Raw genomic sequence first — 17,181 nt, 5'->3', positions numbered from 1 at the left:
GCAATTTAAAAAGCATGTTGGATATTTTCATATATGCGTGATTTCTGAGCATGACTGAAAATCAAAAGTTTTATTCCCACAGGAACTAAAATTTTCCCATACACAGTATCACTGTGATAGTAAAATTGCAAGGTTAAATCCCAGACTGCTTTAGTTCTGGACCTCAAGAATGAACATTCTGAGACAAACTGGAATTAGCTCACATGGGGAATTGAGAAAGCAGGCTGAACGAGGATTCAAGGATTTGGCAAATGAAGCCAAGATCACCTCACCTAGTGTTGGTGATAATCCCACTTCAAACTGGAGCTAGACCAGCTTTAGCCTAACAGAGACCATTCACAAGCTCACATTCGGACTTATTCTATCAATTCCAGCATGGTTTAACAGTTAAAACAGCCATAAGGTTATGAACACGAACATGAAATACTGTATTTGAAAAGCATTAACACTCACAAATGCAGACCAAAATGGAAAGCTTAAACCACCCTCAATCTTACATAATCATAACAAACTAGGGGGGAAAAAGAAAAAATCAAACATGCTACTCAAAATCATCCCAATATTAAGCAAAGGACAAGAAAATTCAATCACAAATTCCTTTATTAATATCAACTCATCTTTAATCAGAACTTCAATTCCGTTTTAATTCCAGCAATGATTACAACAAAATGAAGACACGCTTTTAGTTCAGAGAAGTTTAATTAACTGATCTTGGATATGATGCAGCTAAGAAGTCTGAACAAAGAGAACTGAGAAGGCTTTAACGCACATCAGCTTGTAGGAAACATAACACAGCATGTGCTATCTACGTGGGATCCAAACACTCCATCTTAAAAACAGCAAAGCAAGGAGTTAAGCAGTTCTTGCAGGAGGAAATAAAAAGCCACATGTGCTGAGGAAATCAATGCACTACCCTGTTAACCCAGTAGATCTTAATGAATTGCAATTGTGTCTGAGAATGAGCAAGGCAGACTGTCAATTAAAAGTTAAGGACAAAGTTCCTCTGACAAACCTTAGAACAAATTTCAGGTGGATTTCGTATTTAACTTACTATCCTGGACACATCTATAGCTCAGAGTTCCACCTTCACCTGTTTCTCGCATCCATCTGTGAAAACCCTTTGCTAATGAAAGCAAGGATATAGGTGTAAAATTGAAGTGAATATAGAAATAAATAAACTATAAATGCTGAACAGAATTTTAGAGTTCACCGTTTAGACACTGTTTAAATATATATATATTTCTGAAAGTCAATTATTCTGACTTCCTGAGGAATACAGCCTGCCTGCCTTCCTTTCTGAAGCTTACAGTAGTACCTGTGCTTAGGAAAACATTAATCAGGAAGTTGCTTTCTCACTCCATCTGTCCACTGACTTCTTTTCTGTGTACTCACAAGATCCTTTAACCAGTGAATCAAAAGACATCCTAACATGTTTGGGTACACAAAGCACCACCTAAATAAAACTGCAGTCTCGATGTCCTTGAGAAGCAAAATAACAAAGATTAAATGGACTAACCACACAACACACAGAAAGGATGACTGGCAAGACTTTACAGATCTGCTGCTTAGGACATGGAAACAAACAGGTTAAAAAAAGCCAGCAGTCCTCACTGCAAGCTCCTCAGAGATTACTAGAGGGACTTACACACAACCATTTATTGCTTCATGGAACCACACTTGAAGCTTTGTCACAAAGATTTCCACTGGTTTACATAAATTTATACACCTCCTTCAGATCAGTTAAGCTAATGCAACACCTTGTGTGGACACCTCTATTGCTTCAGAGCAGAATTTTCCTTGCAGTAGTTTAAATGTGTTGATTTAATCAAATAAACATTTAGCTGCTTTCCAATTTTGTGATCCATGACTTCTCCACAACACCTCCAAAATTTACTAGGAAAAAAATCAACACGTTTCAGGACAATCAAGCTTTACAGATTGCACTCCTATACAAACAGTCCTCTTCCATTGCTGGAAGCTACTATTATCAAAACCAAGTATATTTCCAAACATAGCCCCTTCTCTCCAGTGAAACCAGCTCATTTTTTAAGTCTCCATCTTGTCCCAAGAAAAGTGACTGACCAGAAATTTCATAAAAGTGTCACAGATCAGATTCAGCATATGATCACTGAATGAAAAGTGCTTATTTTAGAACAGAAAACTAGCATACTTCCTCTATAAGGAATATTAATATAGCACTACATAGAAAATCAGTGACAAGGGACCCAAACACTATAATTTATTGAACACTGCAAGTTAAAGAGAACATATTTGAGATCTCTGTATGAAAATCATCACCATAGTGAAGACAAACATTACAGCTAGATGAAATTTCACATTTTTGAAAGCAATTATACTATTTACTTCTCCTACAGTCCCAATTAAATAAAATCATAATTTCTTCAGCTATGTATTTATCCAGCCCCTACTGAGATTTAAATACAGCATCTCCATTAAGTCAATGCTACTGAGAATGTTTTAATCAAGTTTAGTGTGATGCACATGCTCCTTCACCAACATCAGGTTCTTTTTTAGGTTCTACTGGATTTGTTTGTTCCTCTTCTTTCAGCTTCACCTCTCTAAAGTCTTCCCTGACTTCTTCTAACAGACCTGGCTTGAAAATGACATCCAGTGCTGTCATTGCCAAAGCCTTTGCTGTGCGCAAGGCGTAGAACTGAGCAGTCTGTGACCCTGCAGAAAAAAAAGGAAGGGGAATTTCAGGTTAGATTACCAATATTAAACCACTTGTTTGCTGCACAAGGGATATTTTATAAAGTAAGATTATAAGTTTCAGCTGCAAGAACATTTTCTTAAAAATTTACTTGCATGAAGTAAACCTATTTTCCCATGCCTCAAAACATTTTTTTCTTTGCAAGTACTTAATTTTCTGCTACTGACATAAACAACTAAGACTGAGAACAGGAAAGTTAAGTGTTCACATTATACTCTTCAGAAAATGTGGAGTTTTATAAGCTAGCACTGTTACATTTCCTGTATTTTAGGAGTAAAAATAACTTCTCTTTCAGCTCATGTTTAGAAATTCTTCCGAATATGCTGTTATAGATAATCCTTCTGATTTCTTTTTTATCTTTTAGTATGAGGAGTGGTTAACCTACCCATATACATATAACCTCAAACACAAACCAAGAAATTCTACATTTGGCAGCTTTTTCTGCAACTCCACAATTAATGTTAATTGTTTTCCCTTCCACTCACCTGCAGCTTCTGTGTACTGCTCAGTATGATTCAATGCATCAGAGCCAATATAAAAATAAGGATGAATCCCAGGGACCACAAATGTAACATTTCCAAAGTCCGTGGAACCTAGAAGCAGCAGAGAGATTTTCTTAATAAAAGTGTTGGGCAGTTTTGAATGCTGTAAGAAAATGCATGATAGACATTCTCTCCAGCCCATATCTAAAATGGAGTATCCTTTGCCCCAGATACTAAAATAAGAACATTTCTAATGAGCCATTATCCATACAAATATATCCTGTCACCAAGGTGTTTTTCCCTAACTAGCCATCTTCAGGTGCTGCTCTCCAGTGCACTTCTGATAAATGACCAGTTACTGGACTGCAAGGAAGATGTATCAGCATGTTCTTATTCCATTAACTGCTCATTTTTATCAAGCATCTTCTGACAGTAAGCTGTTAATTCAGAAACAGGAAAGCTGCAAACCTTGGAAGTGTCAGGCACTTCAGCTATTTCCCTGTTAGAGCCCTTCAGAACCAGGCCAAACAATTCCTGTTTCTCACCAATATGCAAATATTCAGCATTCTGTAGGAGACTAAAGTAGAAACTATTTATCTTTAAACAAAAACAGATTGAGGGTAACTGTTCTTACTCCATGTGTTTTGATTATTCTAAGTTATGGAAATCTCAACAGCACAAGCACCCTTGAAATAAAATCAGAACTAAACTCCAGATAAAATGCTAGGGCTTTGTAGACAAACACCTGATAGCAATGTTGCAGATTTTAATGATGATTCTTTCATGCCTATCACTTTCAGTATGTTATATAGCCCCTATCTCACAGCCTTATCTACTGCATGGTATCATCCCAAAGTAGAAGATTCTTCACGGTAAATCATCCAAGAGTCTACAACTACATCCCAAGTGGTTTTGGTTTTGTTGTTGGTTTTTTTTTTTTTCTTTTCCCAAACAAGCAACACACTCATTATTTGTTAAAAAGACATTTTGAAGCTGGAGAAATCAATGTACCACTTATTATGAAATCCAGGTACCAGAGGAACCATTGTTTTTTATCAGGGAAAAATAGGGATGACCCACTAAGATCCCAATTAACTTTTTTGGGGCCAGAGATGCAAGAATTTGTTTCTTTAGCAATGGTGTATAAAATTTAATTTTAACATATTGAGTAGCCTCTATATTTGTGATACTTAATGAAAGAAGATATTGCTAGTGCCTTAAGATTTAGTAATTAAACAATGGAAAAACACAGACTTTACTTGGAAGCCTATAGTTACTGAAAGTGAGTCCACAGAGCCTACATTATGAGGACAAGAGTTTGCTATTTACTCTGCTTACAGATAAGGGAAACAGCAAAGCTTGTTCAAAAACATCTCTTCCCATAAATTCAGCATGCATTTGAAGAAAATCCAACTCTTGGCACAGCAGTAAGTTATTTTAATTTCCAGTAGTCCACACTACTGATTCCTTCTTTGGTCAATCTGGACAGACAAACCAGAAGTTCTGCACACTCCAGACTAAACCAAGGGTTCTAGACCTGCCTTACTAAGTCCCAAAACACAAACTGCTGCAAAGACTGTGCTGCCCTTTTCCCTACTTCCACTTAACACATGAAACACTAGAAATTTCACTGCATCATAGCTCTCAGTCATGTCATTCCTCCTAAATTTATATCCATATTCAATGTACTACCAGTTGACATGCTATTTTTGCTGAGTAGAAGACATTTAAATTGGGTATTTTCCAGCAACATGGAGAGACAAAATCCAGGCAGCTATAACAGCTAAATCTTCCCATCTATCAGACAAAATGTTACACCCTTTATGGGAATAACATAGAGGTATGTTTAGAACATCAGGTGTTTAGTAATTTCCATAAAAACACCTGAACTTGTGTGCTTGCTAGACTCACCGATTGGGATTATTTCTGGAAACATAAGTAATTGCAGTTACCAATGCAATATACATAATCCTGTGCTACCTTCAACAGAGAGATACTGGAGTTCCAGCCTCTCAAAAATATATCCTGAAGCCTCTTCAAGTCACTGCATATTTAATGGGGTCAGTATTGCCACAAATATGAACAGAGGGGAAAACACAAAAGATTCCAGGAAACATTTATATAGAGTCCCAAGCTTCAAAAGTGGAATTTTCAAATATACTAGACCTTCTTAAGATCTTCTTTACCAGTTTTGTGCACAGGAAGCCAATGAATCCCATGAATACATTTTGACTAGATTAAGTTATCACAGGTGTGGGTGCCTCAACTAAGCCATGTGTAACTAAGCCATCTGCTTTAGGAGGTTATGGGTATCCTGTAGTAAAGTCCTACGAACAGTAGGAAGAGAAACAGGTCCTGGCACCTGGTCCAAGCTAGCTCAGTCTCACATGATGTCACACCCCCTGGCTGTGTGCCCAGCTAGCAGAGCCTGTGATCTCAGGTGCTCAGGGAAGCCCTGGTGATGCTTATCTGCCTAGAGTGATACCTGGGAGCAGAGCCACACTAATGCCCATGCAGAGGTGGCAGCGAGTGCGCTCAGCTCTGAACGACTGTTCTGCTGCACAGACATGGAGAAGCAACTGAGCTATCTTCCTTCCCTTTCAACAGAAGAAACTGACATCCTAAAAGAAAACATTGAAAACCACATGAAAACTAAACAGAAATAGAGGTCTTGAAAAAGATGACACAAAATACTCAACCCCTCCCCCAGAAAAGGGTAGCATACAAAGTTTCACTCCTATGGCTCTGGAGACTGTGCTTTGTTATCTCTCCTGAATTCCCACTGCAAAAATTCAGAGGAGAAGCTGTGGAAAGAAAATTCAGTAAACCCTACTGCAATGTGAGATAAAAAAGCAATTCCTCAAGCACATTTTGATATTTGACAGGCAATTCAAGGACGGGACAGCCATACAGGGAATTTTGGTTTAAGCAAGTTAATGGTTAACATTGAGAATATCATATAACTTACATATGAAAGCCCTATTGCAGCTGGGTGTCTGGGAAAAGTTCACTTCAAGACCTCTGAACAAAAGCAAAATCACTGATATACATGATCATCCTTACTACAATGGTTTGAAGGAACCAACTAGCAGAGCTCCAGAAAGTTGCACTACAGTAAACATTTTAAGGTTCCTCAGCCTCCTTCTTTGGCTAAACATGCAAAGCAGTAAATCTTATTTGTATTACACTGAAGAAAGTAGGAAGAAATCTGCCTTAAGTTATAATTTGTTTTTAAACACAAGACAATGAACCACTATTTAATTTGAAAGGGAAGTAAGAAACAGAAAAAATCCCATCACCATTATATACCAAGAATTTCATTAGATACAATGTCTCCCCTACCCACAAAAAAAATTTTGGAGAGCTGCTTCTAAACACAAATTTGTCCAAACTCCAAAGATAATCTGCATTTAATAAAGAGAAGGCAAGTATCACAATCAAATTAATGAAAATAACTTTTTACTGAGAAGAGTATCTTCCTTCTAAGAGAAAAACCTTTAGCATGAATGGAGTAAAAATGTTCATAAATATAGTTAAAATCAGTAGTGAAGGCTCAAAGTATGAACAGAAGTTTGAGACTTGAACAGAGCTCCTCTAGGAAGATTCTGAAAAAGAAAGTGTTAAGGATAACAAGAAATCCACCTAAGCATTCAACAACTCCCATTGCTGTTACAGTTCAGAGACTAAAAAAGTTAAATTGTTTAAGACATAGTCAAGACCCAAAAGTGAAAACCTACTAGAAGAGCACCCTTTGGAAAACTAATCTGTTGAACTCATGCACTAAAATTAGAGGCATGTAATTACTTGTTAATGAAAAGATTAAATTAGAGTTAGTGATATACTTAAATGTCAAGTTATAAATCTCTCCAAAAACTCCCTCTAAAATAATTGCTAGATTCTAGTATATTTGTTTATATGTAAGCTTGGAAAATATTATTAAACAAGGTTCCTAAAAACAAAGTCTCATCCCCATTTATAGCAAACCAATATTCTGTATTTTAAAGCCACAGAATGAGACAATTCATTACACATCCTCACATTCTCAGAAAGACTGCTCTTAGCTTTCCATCCCTTCCCCCAACCAAAGTGCTTATTACTCAAAATATTTTCAGAACTATTATAAGAAGGTGTTTACTGCTTTTATTACCTGTTCTTAGCTTCTACAACAAATACAGAAACACAGGCCAGAGATATAAACCTTCTACAGAGCTTTAGCTTTGTAATTTGGCTTTTTCTTCTGTGTTTAACTTAGCTCTAATTTGTTATTTTATACACTTGAAGGTTGATCAACCTAAGCTTAAGATACAATGAAAAATGCAGCTGGAGTTACCTGACAAACCATTCAAGATAGCATCTTCTGATATAAAATCTATTCCAAGCTTCTTTCCATTCTCCTTGTAAATTTTCTGCAGGCTCTTATTTGGAAGCACATTGTAGTAATCATTTTCACCACCTTTTATTTCCACCTAGACAAAAACCCCAAATCACTGTAAGTTTTTCTCCAGTGTAAGGCAGTTCAATGTAAACAATCTGAAGGCCAAAAAAAAACCCCTACATATCCAGACTTCAAGCCCAAGGCAAAACAGACATAAGTGCTAAGTTTATTTCAAAAATACAACATTCTGCCAAATATTATCCTCCATCAAAACACAGCTGATGTTCTGTTCAGTTTGCACTAGACAGCCAAATTCCAGAAGAAAGGATTTCAAAATTTTCTTCTCAAACAGGAAACAAACATTTCCTGTAACAGTGTCTAATGATTTTGCCTGCAAGTACTACTAAACTACATAGGAATAAACACAGGCTTTTATCAAACTGCATGTTACCTTTTTCCAGAATGTTTCCAATAACTACAGCCCCATCCATGAAATGGCTTCACACAGGTAAGAAATTTGAAAACAAATGGAAAAAAAAACCTATCAATGCCAAATTTCAAAAGAGGTCTTAACTTTCATTCTCCATAAAGTGCACTTTCTGAACCTCTTTTCTAGATATAGTGAAGGGGACACGGTAGGAAAACAACTTCTAATGTCTCAAGAAGACTATAAAAGTGACATTTACATACCCCATATCTATTTGTTTTGATGATCATACACATTCTTTTTACAGCTGAATTAGTCATAAGCTTGTAATTAACAGCCAAGTAGAACCATCTATCTTAGCAACACAAAAAAGGTAATAATATTGCTTGAACCAGCTAGATGAGACACACTTCCATGTACTAAAAGCAAAACAAATGAGAATGCTAATTGAAAAATCACTCAGTTGCTATATGAGCCTGATGTTTAATGGGGCAGTGGACCTAATGACCAAGAATATGGGAAAAAAACAGACAGAAGACCCAATACCTGTTTTGCTTGTTTCTACAGGTGAGGTTTGCCATCAAGCCTCCCAGGTCTCTGAGCCTAGCAGCACTATCTGTAGGATAGAAGCATCACCCACAGCAAAACAAAAAGAAATTACAGGACACTTAAAGAAATTGAATGTACATGGGATCAGGCAGGATGCATCCAAGGATGCAGAGTAAGAGAAGCAGAAATGCAGTCTGGGAGCTATTATTTTTTTAAGTGTCACTGAAACAGAGCAATGTTCCAGCTCACAGAACAACAGCTAAAGGTCACATCCTCTTGAAGGGCCAAGAGGAGGTCCTTGAAAACTACACACTCCTCAGACCATCCTAGCCTCAAGTTCCCAGAGGGATTACAGAGCAAATAAATCCCCCTAGAACTCATGCCCAGGCTCAAGAATCACAAGGTGATTGTGAACATCCACCACACAAGATGGAACTCATTTAAGAGCAGATAGTGCATGACCAAGCCTAGCTTTGCATGACAACATGACTGGCTCAAGTGACAGAAGACATGCAAGCTCCAAGTGTTTTATAATCAGCAGCACAAAATACCACATTGCTGCCTGTTACTTGTAGCACTCATCTGCAACTGTGACTGGTGCCATTAGTATTTTAGTATTTTTATTACTGGTGGAGACAACAGCTGGTGCTGTGTTTGTTTGGTTTCTCCTCAAATCAAGACTGGAGCTAGGCCAGGGGAAGGCCACCAAGATGATTGGGTGGAGAACACAATGTACAAGGACAGGCTGAAAGAACTTGATCTGCTGAGCCTCCACAGAACAGAAGGTTAGTGGGGCATCTTACTGCTGTCTAGAGTTACCAGATGGGAAGGGTACAGGGAAAGCAGAACCAGACTTCTCAGATGTCAAAGTGATGCAACAAGAAGCAGCAAAGGAAATCCTGTTGGATACAACAGAATCACAGAGGGTTGATGTGGGAAAGTACCTACGGAGGTCATCTTGTCCAGTTCCCCTGTTCAATCAGGGTCACCTAGAGCTGGTTTCCCAGAACCATACTGAGGCAGCTTTTGAGTATCTCCAAAGATGGAAACACAGCAATCTCTGCAGGAAACCTGTGTCAGTGCTCAAGTCATTGCAGCATAAACATTAGGAAAACCCTTGCTAACCACGAGGTGTGTAGAGTACTTTTTGAGAGAGGTGGTAGAATTTCATCCTTGAAGTATTCAAAAGTTCACATGGCACTCCGCAACCTGCTCTAACTGGTCTTGCTCTGAATGGAGAATTAGACCAGATGACCTCCAGAGGTCTCTCCCAACACATATTCCTCTAGGATTCTGTGGCATTCTATTTATAAACCAAAGCTTTCTTTCACAACAGAAAGCAACAGAACAGCAAGAAGTGTAACAGTAATTCAGATTTACTTCAGCTAAACACTATGCAGACAAATAAAGTAAACATTGATTTCCTGTTCTGGTCTGTGTAACAGAAACACATGACAATTAATATGTTGTTACCTTGCATCCTGTAGCCACTGCTGCAGATTTGAAGCAGTTTTCAACCTTCTCTGTTAGAACAGAAAGTTCTTTCCTTGAAGGAGCACGCAAGTAAAACTCTAGTTCAGTGTAAGAAGGAATGATGTTAGGTTTCACACCACCATTTTTTATTACACCTGCAGAAAGGGAAAAGTTGTGTTGTCAGTATTAAATGCAACTGTTTGATCTTCAGCCCTGTCATTAAATTCCTGGGTCAAGAACTAAAAACATATAAACAAAAACAACAAAACGTCAGCTGAACATGAAATACAAAGAATGTAAAAAATGCAGTATGTGGACAAAGTTTCTTCGTCATGTCAGATTACAGGGAACATGTACATGTCTTTCAGCACAATTTCACAGCATTCTTTGGTTAGACATCTGTTTTTCATCCCAGAGTCAACTCAAACTAGCATTTCTAATTAATCTCCTAAAACTCAATGCATTGGAATCATAAAGCAATCTGTCTGCCAACAGGGAAAAAAATTGCTATAAGGGATAACTTGGATTCCAACTTGCAAATGTCTCCTCAATTAGAATGTTTCCAACTTATTTTGTGAGCTTGAAGAAAATCTGAACAAGTTGCTCAGCAATACTGGAATAATGTATTGCAGAGCACAGAACGTTCATTTAGATTACTCATTTTAATTCTTCAGAAATATTGGAATGTATAATACATGTAGCTTTAGTCACAAGTGCAGTTTGAGCTGAAAGTGCTCCCTCGAGGGAATGTGTGACTAACTACATCTTTTACCATTATGGTATCAAAGGCATTTCCATAAAATACAGTAATGTTTAGATATTTTGACAAGAACACATCACAGATCCCAGTTTCACATTAGATGTAACTGCACTAACAGCTAGTTGTTTCCAACAGGGTGTTTCCCTGGTCTTCTACCCTCAATTTCTTTTATGTGGAATTAGATTTGTTTTCTGTAGAACCTGAGAAGCTTCTACCTCAAATGGAAATACCGCAGAAGTTACTGATGTGTGTCACTGAGGCCTGAAGGGACAGCACTATATTGTTGTAAACGGACAACAAAATATTTCTTTTGGTGCAGAAAACCCATTAAGATTATGAATTTCACCTCCAGTCTCAAATACAGTCCAAATAAAAAACAGTGTTGAATTAATCCAGTATCAGTATTTGTCCATAACAATAGGAACAGCTCAGATGAGAGGGACAGACATCACAGGAAAGGAAGCAGTAAGTATTCATGCAAATTTGCATGACACATACCCATAACAAGCTTTCTCAGAACAAATAGCTTCATGAGTAAACAGTTTTCACTTGTCTTGTACAGCACAATTGTCAATGGAACTGGAGAGAGTCTGAATAGGTCTACAGTTAAATTTCAATACAACTGCAATATGGACTGGACAGCAGACCAGAACTACAAGTAGGTTGCCTGCACACTGTTGTAGCACCCAATTTGCCCTTCTGGATGGAAAATTTTATTTACAACCTGTTCAATACAACTTCTTGAACAGGAAAAAAAAATCTACATTCCCGTTTTTAAGGGGGCAACATATACTCCACTCATAAGCAGGGAAGAAAGATCACATCAAAATCTCAGATGAACTCAAGACAACGATATTTCAGTACATGAAGCATTGGTTAGAAATCCTAGACTTCAAGCAATGGAAATTATTTCAGCTTTTGTAAGTGGGGTAACACTACTATTTTTAGGATCACTTAATTCAGCCACTGATTATACAGAAAGTCTACAGCATGAGGTCTCCTACACAATGTTGTAAAGAAAGCATTTCTAAAATTCAATCTTACTCTCTGGCTACTTGTTCTTTCCCAGAAGTAATTTAAATAATTCCAATTTGAAAAACCAGGTTTATGGCAGCAGTTGTATCAACACAGTAATTTCAGTTTTGCTGCTGCTCAGGAAGCATTACCTTAGAAGGCCTGCCTGTTTAGGTACTTAGATTTTTTGCCAACATTACCCACGTAACCTTTAGAAACTACAAAGAAAGCAGTATTTAGGGGTTTAGGCTTAGATTCAACAGAAAACTTAGGCATCTTCAGCCTTAAGCCTAAAACACAGGGGTTGCAGACACCAAAACTCTTAATTACGTGCCTTGTTTTCTACAGAGAAATAGGACAGTTAATCTGTGCTTGCTGTCTGAAATTCATTTGGGCATGCTGCACAGCAGAACTGCAAATAGCTTCATCTGCAGTCAAAAGGATTAGGACTCCATCCAGACATCCTGGACAGAAATGCACACTTGTATTATATACAGCATAAGCAGCCAAGATACATAATGATCAGCTCAAAACATCTGGAAGGATTTTTAGCTCATAACAAATATTTCAAATAAACAGCTGTACATTCAGAAGTCCTGTAGAATTGGCAAAGTTTCTTAATTACAACTTGGCAAAAGTTGTGCTGGGTGCAATAAGGAACCCTGGGTTTATAGCTATATGGTAGCTTCACCTCACCTTTTGAACCTTTCTCACTGTACAGGTAGAAATGCACGATGTTGAAGGAGGACAAATCAAGCTTAATGGTTAACATGTCTTACTGCAAAATGTCCTTTCTAATCCAAAACCTACTAGATATTAAGTATTAGAATACAATGAACATCTAGTTGATTGGACTACTAACCAGGACTAGGATCTTCTGCCATCACTTGTTTTTTGTACTTCACCAAATAAATTTCATTCCAGACCACTAGACCCTTCCAATAAATGCCATCTAATTAATGGAATGTCTACTCAAAAAGTGATGCACTAAGTAATACTTCACTTTTTGGAAGTATTTAATCTTACACCTTTGCAAATCCACACATATTAAGGAGTTCAAGGCCATGTACCAAAATAAACTTTGCGCTTTTTTCTTTCCTTTATTTCTGAACTGCAACTTCAAGACATAAAATTGATCTAACCTTTACCTAGGCATCAGAGTCCCCTTTCAAGTCTGACTTCTCAGACTATTTTGAGCAGTTAGTTCTGGACACTGAGATGATTGCAAAAATTGCACACACACCATTTAAATGAAATGGTGCTGTTTCATAATATTTGAGGTGACTAAACTAATTTAGTGCTTTAGTGCAATACTTTGGAATGTGTGATATTCTATGTTAGTACTTCAGCAGCCTAAACTCTAACTTGTTGGACATTAGGTTTAAGAAAGATCTCACCATGAACTCTCCAGGTTGGTTTCATCTGCTGTCTTAAAACAGACAGATTGTTGTAGGCAAGAACAGCAGCATCTAATGCATTAACTCCTTCCCAAGGATAAGCAGCAGCATGAGAAGCTTTTCCATAGTATTTCACAGTCACACTAGGAAATAAAAAGCATTGCTTATTTGTTTCTCATTCACTGAAAAAAAAATCTTTGAAATGAAAAATGTCCTTTGGTTCCCACAAATATATGTTATTCAAATTTTGGTCAGCATAACACCAAACAATTTACCTGGCACTAGACTGTTGCATAGATAAACTATCTTTGAGTGCAAAAAAACACTGAAAGACTTCTAGAAAACCAGTAGAATAGAATGATACCAAGAGCCAGTCAGGCAAAGGAGCAAAGGAGTTACTGGTAACATCACTATATAGCCTCTTCCTGAAGAGTACACATTTCACATATTAATTAAATTTCTCCACTGCTTTTTTTATACTGCCTGACTCTTCTGAGACTTAAAGTTAAAAACATTCTTCTCAGAGGATAAGAAACCCTTTTCTCTGATTCAAAACTGGAAGTTGAGTGTCCTAATTCTTGTCAAATAAACTGTGTACAGTATGTAAGATAGCAAAAGCACGTAAGACCACATATAACCCATGTCTAAATAACAAAAGTGAAGTTTTATGAGTATGGAAAAGCACAGCCTATTGTAAAATACATATTATTATGCTACATCAAGGATGTTCTCTTGCACCCTTCTAAAAATGTGATAGAAAGGCTTGCAGCAAGGAGGAAATCTAATGCAAATGCTATCCTCCAACTTCACAGAAGTCATAAAATATTGCACCTTAACATATCCAGTAAAAATTAATGCTTTGCTTCATCTGAGGGCCACTAATATTAGCCTTACAAAATAACTTAGTATTTTAGACTGTTTGTGAGAACTGTTTACAAAAGAGGAAAACATTAAATACTGACATCTACATATAAGGTCTCACTATTTATAAAATACACAAAACAATCTGTACTCCATACCCACTCCTCTATAGAAAAAACTTGAAGATTAAGTGTTCCTCCCACCCCAAGACACACAACCTGTTTCTTATCCAGCCACGACCAGCCTAACTTGCTTGTCCCTCTGTCTTGCACAAATGCCAACTTAACCAGTTATCCTAAAGTGACCCCTTGTGCTCAGAACCGTGCCACAGCTGCAAGTTAACACCAGCACTTAAATTCTGGAAGGAAAATAGGGACACAATGCAGTGCACTGTTGCAACAGGAAACATCTCTTACTACTCCTGCAATCCAAATTAGGCTTGCTTTTTTCTATCCCCACTGATCTTCCAAGATAATCACAGAACCCATTCTCTAGACTAGGAGTTTTATTTAAAAATTTATTATCATTAAGAAATGTAAGAAACTTGTCCATTAATATCCCAAGTATTAGACTGCAACCCCTCAAGTCAACTCACAAAGATCCCTGGACATTCTCAAAAAAATAGAAAGAAGGCAAAGTACAGCAAAAAAATCATGCTGCAGTAGTCTCTTCCAGAAGGATCATGTGTTTCTTATTAAGAAAAGTTTTCCTTTACTTGTACTTCTTTTGCCACACAAATGTCACAGGCACTCAGAAAAACCCAACAGATTTTGCAGAATAATAATACCCTAAGCCAGTTTAAGAATACCAGCAGAAGAATGTGGATCCTGTTTGTCCAACAATAAATAGGCTGATTAAGTGAAGGCTAAGTAAGAATCAGCAAACTTTGGCATGTATCCACTAGTTATCCCAATATGTTAATCTTTTTTCAGGCACAAGCCAGTTTTCAGAATTGCAGACACAGAAATACTAGCAACTTAGTGATCACCAGTCCTTAAACTCCCTGCAAACAACCAAAGACCAATTAAAATTAGAAAAGCTGTCTTTCTACCTTTGAAACCTCATAATTACATAAAATATGACAAACTCAGTATTTCAAGCTTTTGGAGGTAATACGTTGTTTCACTCAGCACTTCAATTCCACACCTCCTCCTCCATGTTAAAGGTTTAAAGGCTATCTAGGAATTGCATCCTATTGCAAACCCTGACCTCTGAAGAGAGATTTCCTAATCTCACTGTATCAAACTCAAAAGGCTATTGCAAGCAGAAAGACAAAACTATCATTGAAAACTACATCTTGAAGATTATAATATAGTCTTAAGGTAAAGCAAAGGCAAGTTGGGCTAAGTCTTGAAGGAGGGTACAACAACCAGTTAAGACTCTTTATAAACACGAGGAAGGAAAGTAGCAGAGAACTGGCCAGGTGATGGAAACTAACCCTGTTTTACTATGTAACTTGGCATTTACAGAAGCAAATTATCCACTGGAAACAGCCCTGGTAAAAGCAAAATGGTCAGTAAAATCAAGCATATCTGAGCCAGACAATAGCACAACCAATCTGAAAACAGTTCCCAGTACCAGTCATAAATGACTGGAAAATTACTTATTTAAATAATTCTAAATTTAGTCTGAAACAGTCAATGTAATACTTGTAAAAGCTTTTGCACTGGAGGGAGTTTACTAGTGGAGTCTCTGCAAGGTAAGACCCTCTGGGATCAGGAATCACATAATAGAAGAATGTGACATAAAACATAGGAAAAAAAACTGCTGGCAGACTACTGCTGGGACACTGTGGAAACAGACATTTACAACACCAAAGAAGAACAGCATGGCCTTGCAGACTGGCAGAGCAAGAAAAGAATGAAGCTTCAGAGCACTTTTTAAAAATCATGTACTTAAAGACCAAGCATTTGCCTAAGAGTTGATTGCTTGAAAATGACTGAAGAGGAAGTCTCAAACATGCCAGCTGTCTCCAAAATTTTAAGGAAACACTATGGTCCCTGCAGCAGCTGAATAAGATCTAAGGCAATTGCACCTCATGTAGTGTGTACAATTCTGGGGATGCACATCCAGCAAGGTGTACTTTAAGGCCAATCAAGTGACTCAAAGCACAAGTGAGCCAGTGCTGTCTCTGAACATCAAGGCCAATCAGAAGAAGACAAGGTGTAATTTTCAAAGAGTTATGTGGCTGACAGAAAAGGCAGCTGTGTGAGGGTAGGACTGTTGTCCATCCTTACACTGGGGGCAAACATGAAGGAAAGACAGGTACTACTATGGATCAAAACCAAAAAGTTGATGTGAGAGTTAATACACACAACATGGCTCTGACTAAATTTAGTGAGGAGGTTACAACAGATCCAAACTTCAGTCAGGCTTAGCTGGCCAGTTATTTTCAAAAGGAGGAAGGCAAACCTGAAACACCTTCCAAACTGATTAAAAATCCATAGAGGACCACATGACTGGCATCCAGGAAAGCATAAAACAATGGCCCTTGAGACCCTGCAGTTGTATCCTTAAATTCTACTTCATCAGATGGCAAAATCACATGAATGCTTAAAAGAAACGCCTAGAAACATCACAATAAAAGATGGATTTTTGGATACATGGAAGATTATCTCAGAGCAGTCAGGGATTTGAACGCTAGGCTGAACACAGCCCTTTGGAAGAATGCCGTTCCCTAAAACTAACCTGGCTCCTTAGCTGAAAGCCAACGCCTTTGTCTGATGGGCACCTGCAAGGCTCCGGGTTCAGCCACTGCTAAAGCAGGTCCCCTTTTCAGGAAGGGGACAAAAAGCTAATAACAATCCATCTCTTTCCACCTGAACCCACCCACTCACTCATGCTCGGCCACGTCGGGCAGGTAAGCAGCATTTTCTTGCGAGGGGTGCGCCATGAAAACCACATCCAGGCCATCGAACGCTCCAGCCTTGATGAGGTCTATTTTGCCTCCTCCTTGCTCTTCCGCGGGGGTCCCCAGCACCGTGATCTGCAGCACAAACGCACGGAGAGAGTCAGCGGCTGTCAGGGAGCGCTCACCACCGCTCCCCCGGGAGGGCTCGCACCTGCACGGCCACGGGCTCCGCCAGGCTCTCCAGGGCGGCCTTGAGCGCCA

The 17,181-nt window shown here is 38.1% G+C and overlaps 1 protein-coding gene across 1 annotated transcript; it reads right to left on the bottom strand.

The window, feature by feature from the left end:
* Window positions 1–582: 582 nt before the first annotated feature.
* PM20D2 (peptidase M20 domain containing 2) lies at window positions 583–17,179 on the bottom strand (the record flags this gene model as incomplete). Its single annotated transcript, XM_005421221.3, has 7 exons — window positions 583–2,691; window positions 3,217–3,324; window positions 7,544–7,679; window positions 10,038–10,192; window positions 13,209–13,351; window positions 16,907–17,055; window positions 17,132–17,179. Coding segments are annotated over 7 exons (942 nt in total), but the record flags the coding sequence as incomplete, so codon positions are not given.
* Between the last annotated feature and the right edge of the window lie 2 nt (window positions 17,180–17,181).

This window comes from Geospiza fortis, unplaced genomic scaffold (genome assembly GCF_000277835.1).
Source record: "Geospiza fortis unplaced genomic scaffold, GeoFor_1.0 scaffold190, whole genome shotgun sequence".
Lineage (NCBI taxonomy): Eukaryota > Metazoa > Chordata > Aves > Passeriformes > Thraupidae > Geospiza > Geospiza fortis.
This window is presented reverse-complemented; position numbering and strand designations above follow the sequence as displayed.